Source organism: Ictidomys tridecemlineatus, chromosome 5, assembly GCF_052094955.1.
Source record: "Ictidomys tridecemlineatus isolate mIctTri1 chromosome 5, mIctTri1.hap1, whole genome shotgun sequence".
In the NCBI taxonomy this organism is placed as follows: domain Eukaryota; kingdom Metazoa; phylum Chordata; class Mammalia; order Rodentia; family Sciuridae; genus Ictidomys; species Ictidomys tridecemlineatus.
Window position 1 is genome coordinate 36972476 of NC_135481.1, and position 19889 is coordinate 36992364.

The 19889-nt window shown below is 44.3% G+C and overlaps 1 protein-coding gene across 1 annotated transcript; it reads left to right on the plus strand.

The window, feature by feature from the left end:
• Window positions 1-333: 333 nt before the first annotated feature.
• On the plus strand, window positions 334-17145 carry Tgm7 (transglutaminase 7). The gene is made up of 14 exons (XM_040275386.2): window positions 334-417; window positions 2385-2448; window positions 3023-3205; window positions 4709-4954; window positions 5532-5650; window positions 7166-7294; window positions 7381-7558; window positions 9906-10044; window positions 10829-10932; window positions 11335-11577; window positions 13581-13907; window positions 14496-14656; window positions 16478-16611; window positions 16826-17145. The coding sequence occupies exons 1-14, from the start codon at window positions 334-336 to the stop codon at window positions 16983-16985; spliced, it is 2271 nt and encodes a 756-aa protein (XP_040131320.2). The 3' UTR covers window positions 16986-17145.
• The last annotated feature ends 2744 nt before the right edge of the window (window positions 17146-19889 follow it).

Consider the following 19889-nt stretch of genomic DNA (forward strand, 5'->3'; position numbering starts at 1 on the left):
ATCAGGCATTGTGGGTGCTGACATGTTTTCACTAATTGAGCTTGCTGGATATCCTGCATTGTTGAATCTCTTCCTGATCCTCTTGGCTTTCTTTTCTGTCTCCCTTGGAAGCCCTTGCTTTTATTCTCTTAAGTCATCATCTCCTTCACATGAAAAGCCCTTCAGTGAGCTAAATACATAATTATATTAAGTGGAATTAAAAAAAAAACAACCCTAAGTGTCTTGTGGAGAATTCATTTTCTCAGTGCACTGCAACCTTGGACAAGGAGAGGAAGACATTTTCCTTCTCCTCCCCTTTCCTTCCAAAACTGAGAAAAGCTACATAAAGCCAACATGGAGCTGGTTACCCTTAGGAACCATGCTCAAGCTATGAACAGGAAAGGCTTCCCTGGCCCTATTCTCTCCTGTGCCGGGAAGGTAAGTGCTCATCACTGCCTTTTGGGTATGTGTGTTTCAGGGTGGCCAGGCCCCTGGGAGGTATATATAGAATGAATGAGAGGCTTCCTGGGAAGGCTCAGTGGTCTTGGTAGGAAAATATCAGGCCCCTCAGGAACCAATGAGATGCAAACAGTTTCCAGCAGAATCTGGGCCTGTTGCTTTCAGAGTTTTGACTATGACCTACATTCGGTTTATATCATGGTCAGTTACACAAAAAGTTGTCCTTATTCCTTCATGCTAAGAGTAATAAGCACGACTCTGAAATTCAAAGGTCCAGTGTTTTCTCTTATGTGGAAAAGAGAGAGACAGAGAGGAGAGGAAAAAAAGGAATTAAAATAGGGAGATCTCACAAAAATAGAAGGGAAATATGTGGAGGAAGGGAATGGAGAAAAGAGGGAAGACAGGAGGGCATGAGGAAGTACTGGAGGATGAAATACCATATTATGCTGTACCCATGTATATACACAATGAATCCCACATACATACATACACACATATATATACATATATACACACACACACAATTATAATGCACTAATTAAAATAATAATAACAGAAGGGAGATCAGTAGAGTAGAACAAATAGGGGAGGGAGGAAGGGATGGAAAGGGAAGGTATGGGGAATGAGATTATGAGATTATCAAATTATGTAATGTGAAAGTATGAATATGAATCAAACTTTTGTGTATCATGATATGTACCAATAAAAATAAAATTTAAAAAGTATCCTTGTTCTTCCTATGTGTGATGCATTGTGATATTTTCTAATCTATTTTTCTTAATAGTGATCACCTTTCTCCAAGTTTATTCCACAAACTACTAATGGGTTGGATCTGAAGTTTAAAAATTGCTGTTGAAAAACTGAAAGCCACCTGTCTTAGATCTTTTCCTGAATTTTCTGGTTTCGTTGGCATATTTATTTAAGTGCCCGAATTACATCAAGAGGTTTAAAAACTTTGTATCATTTGGTTCAATAATTCACCTTTGCTGGATTTACCCCAAGGGAAGATTGTTCCCAGCAGGATGATCAAGAAACCTCAGTGAACATTCTGTTTTCAGCTAAACATTTGACAAATTTATGGGAAAGACAGAAATGTGAAAGCTGGGTTTGATTTTTAGACTTCAACTAAAATTTTAAACATCTAATTCAACTATTTTTACATAGAGAATTAAATATAGTCACAGCTAGTTGAACAATTATACCCAGAGTGCTCCCAATAGCTCAGTGTCATCTTGGAGGACAGCTCCATTGGCCTTTCAACTTAAGCCCTGGTGCTCAGAACCATCTTATTACAAATTACTTGGAGAAAGACAGTTTTGCCAATCCACAGATGGCCAAGTGAAATATTTGGGTGAACAAAATCAGGATTCAAAAACTTCACACAGGAGAGATGGAAAAACAGAACTAACCTTTGTGGAAGTTCAGAATGCAAAGGGTACAAAAACTAACTGGGAGTAAATGAGAGTTTTTCCTCTAGGATGCTATTTAGCCACATCCCTGGCCTTTTTCCACTAGATCCTAATAGCAGCCTCTTTCCAGTCATGATAACTGAAATGTCTCCAGACATTTCCAAAGGCCCTGGGTGGGGGAGATTTCCTGTTGCAGTTCACTGGGATAAATTTTTTTTAATATTTTATTTTTTAGTTGTAGATGGACACAATATTTATTTATTTAGTTAGTTTATTTATTTTTATGTGGCTGAGCATCGAACCCAGTGCTTCATACTTACGAGGCAAGTGCTCTACCACTGAGCTACAACCCCAGCCCTCACTAGGACAATTTGGTGTTCTACTAAGGGAAAGACTTAACAGGTTTTCATTGACAGTAAACACAGTATACATCTCCAAAAATAGCTAAGTGTGCAATCTGAGGCTTCTTAATATGTGGGTATTAATGACCTTCTCATTTCCATGAAGTTGAAATATGATTGCCTCCTCATTTTTCAGATAAGGACACTGATGTCTGGCAACATAAGTGGCTTGTTCAAGGTCTCACAGGAAACTTTCCAAGGTGGTGACCTAGGGCTGTGCCACTCCAGAGCCAGCGTGCTATGAGACTTTCACTACCATACACTACATGTACATCCTAGAAAGCAGTCAGTGCCCTCCTCAGAGACCTGGAACATGACTGAGAAGCAAGCAATAAATTACAAATAACCCTAAGCCTGCCTCGTGTCCTAAAATAGGAACTTGCCTTGGAGTTGAGGCCCCAGCCTCAGTCAGCTCAACTTCATTTCTACAAAATGCTAATATGTTTATTCTTATGTCAGTAGGATCATAACATAAATTTCAGTTATCTGGAATCATTTTGCCTTATGGGTAGCCCAATCCTCCAGCACTGTGGCTCTGGGTCCGGGTGTGGAGGTTATCAGAATGGAAATCCTCCTCATCACTGGCCAGGGCCTACTGAATTGCCCTCTGAGGCTGAGTCATGAAATTAGGAAGCAGGGAGGCAGAAGGGCTAAGAATGAACAGGAATATTACCTGTCAGAGTCAGGTTCTACAGAAATGACTGAGAAACTTTGGGGACACCTATACCCAGAGGGTCACAGCTGGGCATTGACCCATCCCTTCTTCTCCCCTAGTGGCGGCCTTGGAGCTCAGGTCTGTTGACCTGCAGAGCCCCAGGAACAACAAAGGGCACCACACACAGGAGATGGGCCTGAAGCGGCTCATTGTGCGCAGAGGTCAACTCTTCAACCTCCAGCTGAACTTCAACAGACCCTTCCAGCCCCAGACAGACTCCATCACCTTTGTGGCCGAGACCGGTGAGCTCGTCCTCCTAGGTTTTGTGCATTCCCTCAAAATGTGGACATCAGCAGAGTTGGTCTGCAGGATCCCTGCCTCTTCTTTCTGAGGAGCTCTTACCCCTCTTCTCCGGGGATACCCCAGGACCCTCATGCTCAGTACCCTGCTGTTAAGGAAAGATTTGGCCAGCTCAGCAAACTCTGAAGTTGTGGTCATAACACCCCAATTTTAAGTACATAGGCACTGTGCTAAAACCTCACCCATGATCCCATCTATTCCCCAAGAGAAACTTTCAGGTAGGTGCTATTATAATCTCCATTTTACAGATAAAGGGAAAAAAAAAGTGAAACAAAGGCACAGAGATCTAAAGTGGTTTACCCAAAGATTCCTCAATGGCAGTAAAAGCATTAAACTAAAGGACTTAGCAAGTAATGGGAAAGGTGAGGATTCTTCCAGGCCACAGGAATCCTATATATACCACAAAGATTTAAAAAATAGGTAATATTCCTGATAGGTAATATTCCTGTTTTATTATTTTATTTTTTAATTTGTTCTAATTAGTTATACATGACAGCAGAATGCACTTCAATTCATTGTACACAAATGGAGCACACCATTTCATATCTCTGATTGTATACAATGTAAAATCACACCATTCATGATGACTTTCTCATTCCACCATCTTCCCTACCCCCATGCCCTCTTCCCTCCCCTCTCTCCCCTCTGCCCAATCCAAAGTTCCTCCCTTCTTCCCCTGCTCCTGCCCCCCATTATGGATCAGCATCCACATATCAAAGGGATTTTCTTGGGATTGGCTTATTCTGCTTAGCATCATATTCTCCAGTTCTATCCATTTATTTGCAAATCCCATAATTTCATTCCTCTTTAAGGCTAAATAATATTTCATTGTGTATATCTACCAGATTTTCTTTATCCATTCATCTGTTGAAGGGCATCTAGGTTGGTTCCATAGTTTAGCTATTGTGAGTTGACCTGCTAAAAACATTGCTGTGGCTGCATCACGTAGGATGCTGATTCTAAGTACTTTTTGTATAAACAAAGAAGTGAGATTAACTGGGTCAAATGATGGTTCCATTCCAAGTTTTCTGAGGAATCTCCGTACTGCTTTCTATAATGGTTGCACCAATTTGCAGTCCCACCAGCAATGTATGAATATACCTTTCCCCCACATCCTTGCCAACATTTATTGTTGCCTGATTTCCTGATGATTGCCATTCTGACTGCAGTGAGATGAAATCTTAGAGTAGTTTTGATCTGCATTTCTTTAATTGCTAGAAATATTGAACATTTTTTCATATATTTGTTGATTGCATATCTTCTGAGAAGTGTTTGTTCAGTTCGTTATCCCATTGGATTGGATGATGATGATGATGATGATGATGATTTTGGTGTTAAGTTTTTTGAGTTCTTTATATATCCTGGAGATTAGTGCTCTATCTGATATGCATGTGTATACACATAGATTTTTGAACCTCCCTTTGGGGTCATTTTCTCCTACATAGGACCTGAGCCCACAGAGCTGCTGGGAACACGAGCCTCATTCTTACTTACACAGGCCCGGCAAGAGAAAGTCTGGAGTGCTTCTGACTTCACCATTGACTCCAACTCTCTCCAAGTCTCGCTTTTTACACCAGCCAATGCAGTCATTGGCCACTACACTCTGAAAATAAAGATCTCTCGGGACCAAGGTCAAAGTGTGACTTACCCACTGGGGAATTTCATCCTGCTTTTTAACCCATGGAGTGCAGGTAGGACTTGCTCAAAGGTTATAATGCTAACTTGATCCATGGGGAACTCTTTTGAGAAAGCTTAGAAGATAAATTGTAGTCTATATCAATGTAACATAGTATCACGTGCTCAAACTAAACATCACCTTTGTAAAGAAATTTTAATGGCACCATGAAAATATTCATAGGATGACTTCAGACAAAATTAGTTCCAAAATTGGAAAATGATATGCTTGTAATCGTATTAAATACATGTCATAGAAAGTGGACAGAATATATTACAATGTAATGATGGGTGTCTCTGAATAGTGGGAATGAATGATTTTCATTGTTTTTTTTCTGTCCATCAGTAGTATCGAAAACCTTAATAAGCTTATAAATTTTACAATCTAAATTTTTTGAAGAATAAATTACACTTCTGGCCTCTGGAGAAGCACATGCTAAACTTTTAAGGGGATCCAGTCTTAATATCTGTTGCCATCAATTCACTGACTACTCCTCTGATTTTCAGAAAGCTACTCTCATTACTGGTTTTTAATTGTATTGCTCTGTTTTTTGGTTGGGGTTTTTGTTCCCTCTGCGACTCTTTACTGCTTAGAGGACGACGTGTACCTGCCAAGTGAAATACTGCTGCAGGAGTATATCATGAAGGATTATGGCTTTGTTTACAAGGGTCGTGAAAGTTTCGTCACCTCCTGGCCCTGGAACTACGGGCAGGTAATAGGATCCCCTGGGGGGGGGGGGTTCCTAAGGCTGGTCACTACAACTCTGTTAGTTCATGAAGGACAGCAACAAAGGGTACAGTATGAGCTGCTGGGTCAATTTCCCTTCCAGTGAGAAGGACAAGGAAGAAGGAGGAGGGAGATACCTTTCCTTTTTCACCTTTTATGTTCTTATGGAAAGCTAAAACATATTCAGAGTAGACAGGTGAGTATAATAAATGTCCATGTACCTATCTCTCAGTTTCCACTAGTGACCAATTTATGGTTTGACAAATGATAGCTCATGGGTCAGTTGTGGCCTACATAGCCTGTTTTGTATGGCCCACAAATAAAAAATGTTTTTCACATTTGAAAGTTGTTGAAAAGAATTTCACAAGAACCATTGAAAATTATATAAAGTTCAAATGTTGGTGTCTATCAATAACATTTTATTGGAACATAGCCATGCTTGTTCATTTGGAGATTGGGGATGCTTTTGTGCTCAATGGCAGAACTGAGTTATTGAAACAGAGGCCATGACCTGCTAAGGCTGAAATGCTTAATACCTGTCCTTGCCCAGAAAGACACGCCCATCTCTGGTCTTTACTCCTTTAATCCTTTTTTCACCATGAATTTTTTGAAGCAAATTGCAAAACCTTATCATTCAATCCAGTATACTTCAGAATATGTCTTCAAAAAATGATTCCTTTTGAAAAATCCACAATAATAAAAAAGAGGAATAGTAATTCTTCAAAAACATCAAATATTCAGTCCTGTACAGAGGGCTCTTGGGCTTGAACAACTTCCATTCCTATCACCAACCGTGGTGGGTATAGTTTCTTTCTTTCTTACCTCAGTCCTGTGCACAGACCACAGGGGGAAGAGCTGAGTAAGCTCTGGGAGCCTTGCTGAAGGAAGTCCATTCTCCAAGTATGGCAACTTGTGGAAAATTTGAAACTGAGATGATACCAGTGTATTAGACACATGCCACAAACACACATTGCAAACCTATGTCAGAAGTTTACACTGGACTTTCCAGTGTTCACAGAGTCAGCTCTGAGCTCCTCTACCTGGTTTCAAAACCTGTCACAATCTTTCCCCTCACCCCCTATTGGCCCTATCCCTACGGATCCATCTGATCATTTTTTGGTCTCACAAGTCCACCAGATAAGGGACTACCTAAAAGACCTCATGTAGATGTTCCCCACTCTCCTCTACTTTCTGTCTACCCCATCCATCCAAGCCCACTAGTTCAAAGCCTTCTCTGCTCTCTTCAGTCAACAGGGTCTCTGACTCTTTGCATTCTCTGCATTTTCTATCAGAGCCATCTAGTTTACTTTTTCACAATTCCAAATTTAATACATTCCCAATTTGGTTTATAAGCTCATGGAAGGCAGGACCTTGTCTTATCTTTAGCCCCTACATCCCCACCACATACACATCCTCCCTAAAAGTCTGCCAGGGACTCAAAGTTTCAGAATTCTAGATATTTTTGCTCTTCTCTCTTTTCTCTCTTGAAATGTCTTGGAAGTTTGAAGAAGACATCATAGATATCTGTTTTGAGATCCTGAACAAGAGCCTGTACTTCTTAAAGAACCCATCCAAAGACTATTCCCAGCGGAATGATGTGGTGTATGTGTGCAGGGTGATGAGCGCCATGGTAAGGATAGAGGCTTCCTGCCCCTGTCTGAGGATAGTCTGGGTTTCCCCTGGCCCTATGGAAACCCACTTGTCTGTGCTTTGCAGATCAACAGCAATGATGACAGCGGCGTGCTGCAAGGGAACTGGGGAGAGGACTACTCCAAGGGCGTCAGCCCCCTGGAGTGGAACGGCAGTGTGGCCATCCTGCGGCAGTGGTCAGCCAGGGGTGGGCAGCCTGTGAAGTATGGACAGTGCTGGGTCTTTGCCTCTGTTATGTGCACTGGTGAGTGAAGAATCACTCAATCTTCACCATGTCCCTTTGAGACTGGGCTCATAAATTTTCAGTAGCTTGCTCATGGCCCCACAGCCATGGAGTTGTGGGCATGCATGCTCTTAACCAATGTGCTACACAGTCTTGGAGGGTCGACTTGTTGCAGTCACTCCATGGTTTCCTTGATGGCATAGTGAGATTGTTAACATAGCCACCTGGATAAAGCAGCTTGTGGTCTCAAAGCAGAGGTAAAATGGCTTCTTTCTGCCATCCATTTGGCTTCTTAGCTCAAGGTGAGCCTGGAGTCAAGGAACAAGGTCAGGGAGCTGGGGTGCAAGCAAATGGTCTGGGATAGCTACCTCATGAAGGCTTCTCTCTCATGAGGAATGGCAACTAGAGATATATTACCTTGTTAGTTATATTTAAGGAGCATTGAGATTTTATGCATTATCAGTTATTTACATTTCAGGGCAAAGTCATTGGCCAGATTATTTGTGAATTCGAGAAAGAGACAAAGGTCTGCCTGTCTCCCCCATGTAAGGCAAGCAGACCTTCCACATGGCTGCCTTGTCATACCGTGGTGCCCAGGATACATTTGCTCAACTAACAGGTTGACTCTATGTTAGAGAAGGTAGGAGCACAGGACAGGGAGTACAGAGACAAGGGCCAAAGCTCTAGGCTTTTCTGAGAGGGTCAGCATAGACCAGCAGTTACATTCAGGTGCTCCAAAGAGAGAAGAGGTTTAAATATGAGTGTCCAATCAAGTGGCCTCCCTTGCCTATTTGTGAAATGGGGCTGAGGCTCTGCCAGAATTTAGTGTTCTTAGTTTTGCCTTGGCCTGGGAAGTCTGCCACAGTGGCCAGGCAGGTATTATGGAGATAAGCTCAGCTCTTCAGACTCTGGGGTCAGGAGGAGAAGGACTAGGTCCACAACCTGGCTCCATTTCCAAGCCCTGTCCCCTCACAGGCCAGTTCTGAGGCCACTGAGTGGGAACAGCTGCTCTTGCCAAGCTGCCTCTGGCCACTTACAGCCCAGGCCAGGCCTTGTTCACAGGAACTGTGCTAGGATTGGATAGGTGACTATAGACTTCTTGATGGCTCTTCAGCGAATCAAAACAAAAGGGTTAATCTCTGTCAGCAGTCCTCTTACACTTCAAAGCATTGTAAACTTCCCAGCAGTGTCAGTTGGCACCAGCTGCTCCTCCTGAGAAGGAAACAGGCGAGATGGGACCAAAGTGTTATACAAGGTTACAAAGTCACGCCTGGCTGTTGGCTTGATTTCATCTGACTCTGGGCAGGTTGAGTGTGTGTGTGTGTGTGTGTGTGTGTGTGTGTGTGTGTGTGTGTGTGTGTGTTTTCTTAATTCAGCTTTAAAAAGCCTTTGTAGTACTATCCTAAGAAGCCACAAGAGGGCGCTGCTGTCTTATCAAAGATGGTCACTGCCTCCAGATGGTTTTTCCTTGTCTGTGATAGCATCTTCTATTGTATCTCTAAAACTCTACCATATCCTTCCATCCATTCTCTAATGTCCTACTTCTCTCCCCCAACTCTTGTCTTCAAGTAAAATTACAGATCCCAATTTTTTATACCTTTATTTTATTTGTTTTTTTAAATTTTTATGTGGTGCCAGGGATCAAACCCAGTGCCTCAAGCATGCTAGGCAAATGCTCTACCACTGAGCCACAACCCTCGCCCCACAGATCCAGAATTTAATTTAATTTTTAAAATTTCTTTGTACTGGCGATTGAATCCAGGGGTGCTATGCCATTGAGCTACATATCTAGTCCTTTTTATTTTGAAACAGGTTCTCACTAAGGCTGGCCTTGAACTTCTGAGCTTCCTGACTTCAGAGTTGCTGGAATTATAGGCACTGTGTCCAGTTAGACCCAGAAGTTTACAACTGAAAATCATCTGGTCCAACTCCATTTTGTTATATGCAAGAAAACTAACCCAGAAAAATTAAGCCACTTAATTAAGGTCACTCAGCTTCTCTTTGGAAACTGGCCATAGATTTAAATTTCTTTCTAATTAGATGTTTTAGGTTTTCTGTTTTTAACTTGGACAGTTGCTGTGTAGAAAACACCCTAAATGATAAATTGATCCATTAATTACTGTTTTAAGTGACCATCAAATTATTTCTTTCTCTTGTGTGATGGACACCATTAATGGGGCAGGTACGTAACAGGGTTCTGGGCTTGGGTATGGTGCTCTGGGAATAAAGGAGTTACAGGTGTGGGCCTATAAGAATATTGACTTTTTTTATCACCAGCTTGAAAGTTAGAAGTTATGCAAAATTATGCAAAACAATAATTCTGCTTGACTTGCACTTAGCAATTCTTTCTTCTTTTTCTTCTCATTAGTAATGAGATGCTTAGGTGTTCCAACTCGTGTGGTTTCTAATTTCCACTCTGCACACAACATGGATGGGAACTTGACGATTGATACCTACTATGACCAAAATGCAGAGATGCTGCCATCTGAGAAACAAGACAAAATATGGTGAGGGGAACTGTCTGGAACAGATCTTTGCTGTGCCCCAGACAGGGAGGAATAAATACTTCAATATGAATTGTCTCTGACCCAAGAAGCAGTGACATATTATGGAGAATTCTGTCTGTGAATGAATAACCTGAATCTAATCATGAGGAAAGATCAGACAAGCCCAAAATGGGAGCCATTCTGGTAAAATAAACAAATACTGTTCTCAGAATGTCAATGTAATAAAAGAAGAAAAGGCTGAGGAACTGTTCCAAGATCAAAGGAGACTAAAGATGCTAGACCACTAAATGCAATGTGATCCTAAACTAAATTTTATACTGGCTGGGAAAGGATGCTATAAAGGACATTATTAGGTCCACTGACAAAATTGGAATATAGACAATAAATTTGATAAAAGTATTATGACCTGTCCCCTTCGGGAGTCCCACAGTACCAAGCACTTTTGAGCCCATTAATTTATGTGATCCATCTTCTAAAGAGGTGCTAAGTTTGGCTAACTGCACAGGGTTATGTAAGAGAAGATCCCTATATTTAGTAAATACCTACTTAAGTATGAATGTACATATCTGTATCAATATTGAAAGAAAGTAAATGAAGAAAATGTTGATAATAGATGAATTGGGTATATAGGTGTTCTCTGTACTTTATTTTTTTGCAACTTTAAGGTTGAAATTACTTTCTAATCAAAAGAAAAGAAACAATGATAGGAAGCACTCTGCCTAGTATTGGGTACCTGGCAGATCCTTAGGAAATTTAAGTCCAGTCTGTTTTCTCCCTTCTACAGGAACTTTCATGTCTGGAATGAGTGCTGGATGATCCGAAAAGATCTCCCACCAGGATACAATGGGTGGCAGGTTCTGGACCCCACTCCCCAGCAAACCAGCAGCGGTGCGTGAGGTGGCAGGATCCCAAGAGGACAACAGGGTGACTGACCATGAGAACAGGAGGCCAGAGAGGAGCCCCACTTTACCCCCACCCCAGAGTCATACCTGAGACAGCTTTGGATTGGGTCTAATCTTATGACTGACAGAGGGATCACCCAGATAGTCACTGGGCTGCTCTGTTCTTTCCTCACCGGTGACATGGGGAAGATGGTGATGGCAAAGGCCTCTTCAGAAGGTGGATCACATGAATTAATGGGCTCAAAAGTGCTTGGTACCTGGGGGACTCCCCAAGGGGACAGGTCATCAGTGTCAATTGCCCACCCTTTTCCCCACTTCCCATGGCAATGACTAATTGCATTGGTCCAGGTGTCAGAGTCATATCCCACAATTTCTGTTGCCTCCACAGGGTTGTTCTGCTGTGGCCCTGCCTCTGTGAGGGCCATTAAGGAAGGGGAGGTCCACCTGGCGTATGACACCCCTTTTGTGTATGCTGAGGTGAATGCCGATGAAGTTATTTGGCTCCTCAGGGACGGCGAGGCCCAGGAAATCCTGGCCCACAACACCAGTTCCATCGGGAAGGAGATTAGCACCAAGATGGTAGGGTCAGACCAGCGCCAAGACATCACTGGCTCCTACAAGTATCCAGAAGGTGCTTGGGCAGGGGATGAGAGGAGGGGGCGGGCGAAAACATCTTTCTACTGCTCCCCAACTCAGATAGCTTCAGGTTCAAACCATCACCACGTATTCACTTCCTCCTCCTAGGGGACTTTCCTGGACCCTGGGCATGTGACCCTCAGGTATGGGTGTCAGATTTAGCAAATAAAAATACGGGGTGCCCAGTTAAATTTGTATTCCAGATAAATTCAGATAAACAAAAGAAATTCAGTATAAGTAGATACCCAATGGTATATATGACATATTAAAAAGTATTCACTATCTGAAATGCAAATTTAACTGGGTGTGATTTTTAGTATGTTTCAAAATTGCAAGCAAATATTAAAAATTATTTGTTGTTTACCAACAAATTCAATTTAAATTAGATATCCTATATTTTATCTGGTAACTCTTCTCAGTGTTATACCATCATCTTACTGGTAGTAGTGGTAGCAGTAGTGGGGAAGGTGGACACTCAGAAGGAAAGGGCTTCAGGGCCTGTAGGAGGAAGTGGACATAAAGAGAGTTGGGGTGGAGTCAGGTCGCCTGAGAACTAAAGAAGGCTCTGCCATGCTCTAGCCACGAAAGCCGAACAGTATTACCATCACTGTGCCTCCACCTCCTCATCTGTAAAATGGGATAACAGTACCTCAGAGGGTTAAATGAAGAATTCACAGAATGCACAGGGAACGGACCTTTGGCACACAGTAACTGCTCTAGAGGAGTCCACAGTATGGGAATATTTTGGGTACAGCCTTAATGTTGAGTAGCCACCAAGGGCAAGGGTTGAAGCTTACTTTATTTATTTATTTGGTACCAGGGATTGAACTCAGGGGCACTCAACCACTGAGCCACACCCCAGCCCTTTTTTTATTTTATTTAGAGACAGCGTCTCACTGAATTGCTTAGTGCCATACTTTTCTGAGGCTGGTTTTGGACTCACCATCCTCCTGCCTCAGCCTCCTGCACTGCTGGGATTACAGTCATGTGCCACTATGTTGGACTATTTATTTATTTATTTTTTAATGTTCCTTTTTACTTATTTTTAAAATTTTATTGGTTCTTTTTAGTTATACATGACAGTTGAGTCCATTTTGATATAATTATACAAGCATGGAACATATCTTATTCTAATCAGGACCCCAGTATCTCTCCTTTTTCTTGCTTTCCCCACCCCAGATTGCCCTCCTTCTGTCGATCTTTCTGCCATTTGCCCATAGTTATTTTTATTTTAAATTAATGTCTTGTGGATGTGCACAATGGTGAGGTTCATTGTGGTGTATGTATGTACATACGAAAATTATGTCAGATCCATTCTCCTGTCTTTCCTTTTCCTATTCACCCTCTCTCTCTTCTTTGCTCTTTGTCTAATCCACTGAACTTCTATTCTTCCCCCGTATTGTGGGTTAGCATCCACATATCAGAGAAAACATTTGACCTTTGGGGTTTTTTTTGAGATGGGATTATTTCACTTAGCATGATAGTCTCCAGATCCATTCATTTAGCAGCAAATGTCACAAGATCTTTATGGCTGAGTAATACTCCATTTTGTGTGTGTGTGTGTGTGTGTGTGTGTGTGTGTGTGTGTGTGTTTGTAAAACACATTTTTAAAATCCATTAATCTGTTGAAGGGCACCTAGGTTGGCCCCATAGTTTAGCTATTGTGAATTGTATGAAGCTCTATTTAAAAGGCTTAATGTATGTCTTCGGAAAGATGCTGGTTGGGGGAGAAGCCTCTGGCCTTGATGATGATGATGGTGTTGTTGGTGGCAATATTGATGACAAAGAGTAATACTGAGTGCTTACACTCAACAACTCACTTAACCCAATATATATATTCATCTGTATGAAGAAAGCAGGTAAAATCCCCAGGTTACAGATGACAGAATTGAGCCTCAGGAGGAGAGCTGGGAGTTGAGTTGCTAGTTTCCCCAGGAAGGTCATTGGTTCTTTCCACCCCTCCTCATAGATGTCTTTGCTGTGTCTCTGTTCTGCCAGGATCCCCTGAGGAGCGGTCTGTATTCATGAAGGCTTCCCGGAAAATGCTGAGACCAAAGAGAGCTTCATCACTCCTCCTGGATCTCCTGGGGTCCAGGGTCTTTGAGGATCAACCAGTGCAGCTGCAGCTTCACCTGGCCAGGATGCCAGTGTGGGGCCAAGACGTGCCGCTTACGCTGCATGTCTGGAGGGTACCAGAGAGAGCCCACCCCAGGGGTCCCATCAGACTGGTGGTGCGCTTCTGTGCACAGCCCCTGCTGCATGGGGGTGGCACTCGGAAGCCTCTTTGGAGGCAGATGGTTCACTTGAGCCTGGACATTGGGAAGGGTGAGTGTTGGGAAGGGTGAGTATGAGGCAGGCCTGAGAAGGCACCTATAGGGAGGGGAGCTTTGGGTCCATGAATAAGGTTGGGCTGTTCCAGTCAGATCACAGAGAATCCCTGCCCCCACCCCACCAACACACACACACACACACACACACACACACACACACACACACGCTGCACAGTGAGGATGCCATCATTGGTAGGAAGTCGAATGCCAGCTGTTATACTTCTGATGCCATCCCACCAGGAGATACATAGCAGTGAGCTCTGGGGACAGTCTCAGGGTAAGCATGTTCTCTCTCGTTCTCTTTCTCTTCCTCCCCACTCTCTCCCACCCTGTTTCAAATCTCTTACCCATTCCCTAGTCTCAGAATGTTGTTGTGTGTGTGTGTGTTTTCTTTTCTTTTTTTTAAAATATATATTTTTTATAGTTGTAGATGGACAGAATGCCTCTATTTTATTTATTTTTATGTGGTGCTGAGCATCGAACCCAGGGCCTCACACATGCTGGGCAAGAGCACTGCTTCTGAGCTCCAGCTCCAGCTCTGTGTTTTTTTTTTTTCTTATTTTTTTTTTAATCTGTACTCAAGAGATACAATGGCCGCTCCTCCTGCCCTACAACAACTACAGAAATAAGCTGACTGATGAAAAGTTGATCCGTGTGTCTGGCATTGCTGAAGTTGAAGAGACAGGGCGGTCCATGCTGGTCTTAAAAGATCTCTCTCTGGAGCCTCCCCTCTTATCTATTGAGGTGAGATCTCTGGACAGAGATGGGGGCCCAGGGGGTCTCTGACTCACAAACATAGGGGTTGAGTGTTCAGTAGCAAACAAGATACTGTGCCAGCCTCAGACAACAACACAGTATGGTATTGTCTCTTATGCTCTATATAGAGTACAGGGCAAGACCTGGAAACATCTCAGAGAGGGTTCAGTTTGCGTAGGCTGCACAAGAAGGTGCTGTCTGGAAAAATGAGATGAACATGAAGTCATTTTAAATAAGGAAATTGCTTTCCAAAGGCAAAGAAACAAGACAGGCAGTGACTAGGAGATGCAGTTGAGCAGGCAGATCTGAGAGACCATAAGGTGAAATTCAAAAGGTGATGCTGATAAGGGTGATAAGAAAAATGAGAAGTGAGCCTCAGATTTCAGGTTTGGGAGCAACCTGGGCAAGATCCTGATAAGGCTCTTGCATTCGGAAGAAATGAAGGGGAAGTGGAGGAGGGCAGGGGTTTTCCTCATTTCCTGTTATGAGTATTTTCCTTCCCTGGAGGCTCCTTACCCCACTTTCCCTCCCACTCCAAAGACTTTTCCACAGTCTCGTCCAAGCCTGGCTCTATACCTGGTGGCTTTGTCAACATCAGGACCCACCCCTCCCAGAAGGATATTTGGGAGGCTCTAGATCTGATCATAAATCTGCTGGCCCACTCCATGGTTTTCACCTGGGCCCACAGTCAGGTTGTTGGCCAAGTAATACTGGGCAGCCTCGATGGTAGGGCAAGTAGTAGGCCCACGTGCAGACACAAGCCTAGTGCTGAGATGGGGCCCCTGCTTGTTACCTGGAGGACAGCTTTGGTTGCAACAGGGCCCTGAAGCAACATAGCAGAATGACAGGTGGGCTGTGAATTGGTCCCCATCAGTAGGTGACCTAGGAATGATTTGTGTGACTGCTGGATTCTAAAGTTATTTTAACGTATTTTACTTGGACATCCTCATTAGGGACTTGGTTCTTTATTTGAATTCCAGATAAGTCAGGGTGTGTTATTCCTTCTCCTTGATTCTCTGGCCAAGCCAGAACATGCCCCTACTGTGATTGGGGTGATCAGAGCTCATGACTCCTTTACTGATATCCATCATGTAGCTGGCACAATCATAGGCACAGGGGTTCTAGAAATGAGTAGGACAGAATCTCTGCCTCCCACTCACAGGCCAAGGCTTGTCAACCCATGACGCCAACCTCAAGAGTGAAGCTCTGAACACACCTAGAAAAACTCAAGAGTGTGTTCTGATGATGTATATGGAGGTACCCAGCACAGGGGATAGAACGTGGTCTGGGGTCTGGGCCTGCTGTGTCAGGTCCATGGGCTTCATTGTTTCTTCCCTGATGGAGTAAAAGGGTGGAATGATGTCACTGATAGCACATGGGTGGCACATGACACTCCTTCTTTATCCTGTAACTGGGTCAGACACTACTAATACACTATGATTGTTTTGGATTTATCCTTGGGATCCTGTTTAACGCAGAATTGCTGTTAGCTACCACTAACTCTTTGCTGCTGGCACTTCAGTTGAAATCTAGTAGGTATCTCCAACTAGACGGAGGAGAGGGAAAGAGGTTTTAACTTTGTTCCTATTCCTGATTGGTGGTAGCTTCCTGAAGTATCTTGACCTTCTAAAAGAGGCCAGCGTGTTAATCTCAAACATCCTCAGCTCTTAGTTTTCTCTCCCAACTGCATCACTGAAGCTCTGAATAGCAGTCCCTGGTGGTCACGAGCAGGATGGGGGAGGAAGGTCATTAAATAGAGTACAGAGATGAGGCTAGCTGCCCAGGATACCTGTGCTCCTCTCTACACAGGTCTCTGAGAGGGCTGAAGTGGGCAATATCCTGAGAGTCCACATCACCCTCACCAATACCCTAATGGTGGCCCTGAATAACTGCACCATGGTGCTGGAGGGAAGTGGCCTCATCAATGGGCAGATAGTAAAAGAGTAAGTAAAGCCATCCATCCACCTCTTGAGCTGATCTCTGAGAAGCAGTGCCTCATGGGAATCATAGGACTCTCCTCAGTCTCTGGATGGTGCCTCTTTTCTCCCATTTTCCCACCTTCCTCAGGAAAGGTGGAGCTTGGTGGTGCTGGAGAGCGGGAGGGGTCCTGATCACCCACCCAACCAGTCACAGTTCCCAACTCTCCTTGACTTTCAGCCTTGGGACTCTGATGGCTGGACACACCATCCGAATTCAAGTGGACTTCTACCCTATCAAGACTGGACCCCGCCAGCTGCAAGTCCTCATCAGCAGCAACGAGGTCAAGGAGATCAAGGGCTACAAGGACATCTTTGTTGCTGCAGCTACAGCATCCTGAGCCCTACCTTGCACTCTCATAGCTGTCACCAGTCCCCCGACCCCCTGTCGCTCCATCTTGTTCCTTTCTACTCCTGATTGCATTCTCTTGGCTCCACCCCTGTCCTGGTGTTCCCACCCTGGGAACAAACAATAAAGATGTCTTTAGTTGTCTTCTCCTATGCTAACAAGCCACTTATTGCTACTAGCCTGGCTGCCAGCTGTGTGGATAGATCCTCCCTTTTCCCTCTTAAGGACCTCAACCACACGATATGTCCACCATGATTCCCTCTACAGCTTACTCTCTGGAATTAAGGATCCCCCCAGAGGTAGGTCTGGTGAGGGTGTCCTGGATGGGCTGAGAGGACAGAAAATGCAGTGCCAACTGCCAGAAGCTGCCCAGCAGGATTTTCTGCTGCTGACCTGAGAGCATCCAGCATGGCAGGGCAGCCCCTTTTCATCAAACATTCACCCCACAAACCCCATTACCCAACGCCCCCAGGAGGCCTCTTCATAGCAGGCTGCTCCCGGGCAGCAGGCCCTACTTTTCCTAACCTGGTCCTTCCCCTCTTGCTTCCTCCTCATCTTTCATCCTTTCCCTGTTTCCCTAGCCCTCCTCAGTCTCATTTCCTTTCTCTCTTTTTCATACTCTGGTACTCTTTTCCCCTGTGGTTATCAGAATCATTCATACAATTCTTGATAATTTGGGAAGGACAGAGAAGTGGAAGAAAATGAAAGAAAAACCATCAGTAGCATCCCCATCTCAGAGGAAATCTTTTCTAGCATTTTATATCATTTTGGTCCTCCCCCCCCCACACACCAAATCTACATCTCCCTCACAGATAATTTGGACTACCCCAAAATACAGAAAAGTGGAACATCTTCCTGTGGGCTCTTGTCCACTCCTCACCTGCTCTGCAGTTCTGCAGATTCATCTGGCTCCTCACCCTCCTCCTCCACCTCCTCTCTGTTTTGCTTGTTTGCCCCCAGTCCTCTTCCTCCCTTCTGTTTTTTCTCATAGTGGCCACCTAGGCCTGCACCTCCCCAGCCCTCCCCATACTGGGCTGCTTGGTCCAGGAAGTATAGAAGCTTGCACACCCTACTCCACCCTGTATTGGTGTGCCTGTCCCTATTAAGTGTCTTCAAGATTTCTGTGGGCTCTGTCACTATCTCATCAGTGCTGCATTCCAGGTGGCTCCTCACCCTCAGGACAGAAATGTGGCACCTTGCTTGTCTTGTGTCCTCCTCTGTTTAGTCACTGTCCTCCTGTCCTACCCCTGACTGTGTCATTGGAGAGGGAAGAATGAGCAGGCTACCCAGGGAATGTAGATACTAGTCGCCTGTCTTTCTAGTCCACCTTTCAAATGATTTCCCTCTTCTCACCCCAAAATTGCTTTTAAAATTCATACTCTGTAATGTTTTTTTTTTCACTTAGAAAAGTCCATCTAGCTTTGTTTCCCCCCTTTTGTCAGAGGAGCTAGATGATCTCAAAGCTCCCCTTCAGCTCAACATCCCCCAGACTCAGAACATGGGGTTCATCCTATTGTGAAAGTGCACCCTGAGATTAGATTCTGAGGGAACTTCCTCTCGCCTCCCAACATCCCAGTGAGGCCCACACATGGGCCCAAGTAGGGGTTCCCACCCACAAACCACAGCAAAAAAAAACTGCTCAGGCAGTGGAGCAAGCAGCCATGGCTCCTGCTCTGGTCTTCCTGTCCACCAGCATATGCGCAGAACACCCTCAGGTTCTTTGGGCTGATATTTTGGAGTCTACAACATCCAGCACCATTGCATGATACAAAGCAAAGAGCTCTTGACTTCATGGTGAGACTCTGGTTTCCCTGGGAATAAGATGACAGCAATAGTGGTGCCAGGCCCACCTCCACTTGCAGGGTTGCTGTGAGGATAAAATGAGAAAGTTGATTCTAAGGTGCTTTGTAAATTGTGAAGCACATTCTTAGACAGAGGTCTTCTGGCCAGTTTAATCCCTTCTCCTGAATGACTATCTTCTTTTCTGGAGGTGGGAAGATGGAGGAGCAGATGAATCCACTTAGATCTGCCAACTCTGGCATCCAGGACCTCATGGGTCCTGATTCTACGGATACAGAAACTGTAATTTTCTTAAAAGCATAACAGGAATTCATGGCAGGTCCGGAATTAGCTCTCAACTCTCTCTGGGTCTTAGAAAGGTCTGCAGGCTCCCCACCTCACTTTGCTAGATCTGGCCTGCCCCAAGTCGATGGCAGGTGTGTTCACATCTGTCTATTCAGGTGTCCCTCCTTGAGGTCATGGCCCTGCTTCTGTTCAGACAGGAAGGTGCTCATCAACTCTGCTCAGCTTCCCCAGGCCAAGGGTTCAGAATTGCTTCTCCTGTTCCCTACACCTATCCACACACCCTCTGACTAATGGTTCTCAGCAATCAAATGAAAAATTGAACCTGTAAATTAGTTCATTTGGTCTAGAGTTCAGGGCTTATTCAGCCCCCAAAGTCCTGGCAGAGGAGCCATGGTGGGTTTTCCTAGCCCCATGAGTGACCCTGTGGTGCGTTTACCTCTTCTCCCCTTTCAGTGGCTTCTTTAACAAGTTTTCTCAGTGTGCTTGACCATAAGAGGGCCTATGGGGGAGACATGGTATGAATGCTCCGCTCTCTGCCCCAGGTGTGCGGAGGACTTGAGGTGTAGTCAGAGCTCCCAAGTGGCTGTGTGGAGTTCAGGCCACTTGGGCTGGTACAGCCTAAAGGACTTTAGTCATGGTGGCTGCCTGATGGTTCCAAAATCCTCTCAGCTTTTCCCAGATTTTCTAGGTTGGCCCCAAGGGCATCATTTCCCTCCATAGCCTCCAGATTCCTTCTCTTTTGACAACACACCCCTTCAGACTGGACCATCCTAGTTGCACTGACCTTCCTATCTACCCTCAAAATGAAACT

Coding starts and splice junctions, on each gene's coding strand:
- Tgm7 (XM_040275386.2), top strand. CDS start 334: ATGGAGCTGGTTACCCTTAGGAACCATGCTCAAGCTATGAACAGGAAA. Junction 3,206..4,708: donor CACCTTTGTGGCCGAGACCG/GTGAGCTCGTCC, acceptor TCTCCTACATAG/GACCTGAGCCCACAGAGCTG. Junction 10,933..11,334: donor TCCCCAGCAAACCAGCAGCG/GTGCGTGAGGTG, acceptor TTGCCTCCACAG/GGTTGTTCTGCTGTGGCCCT.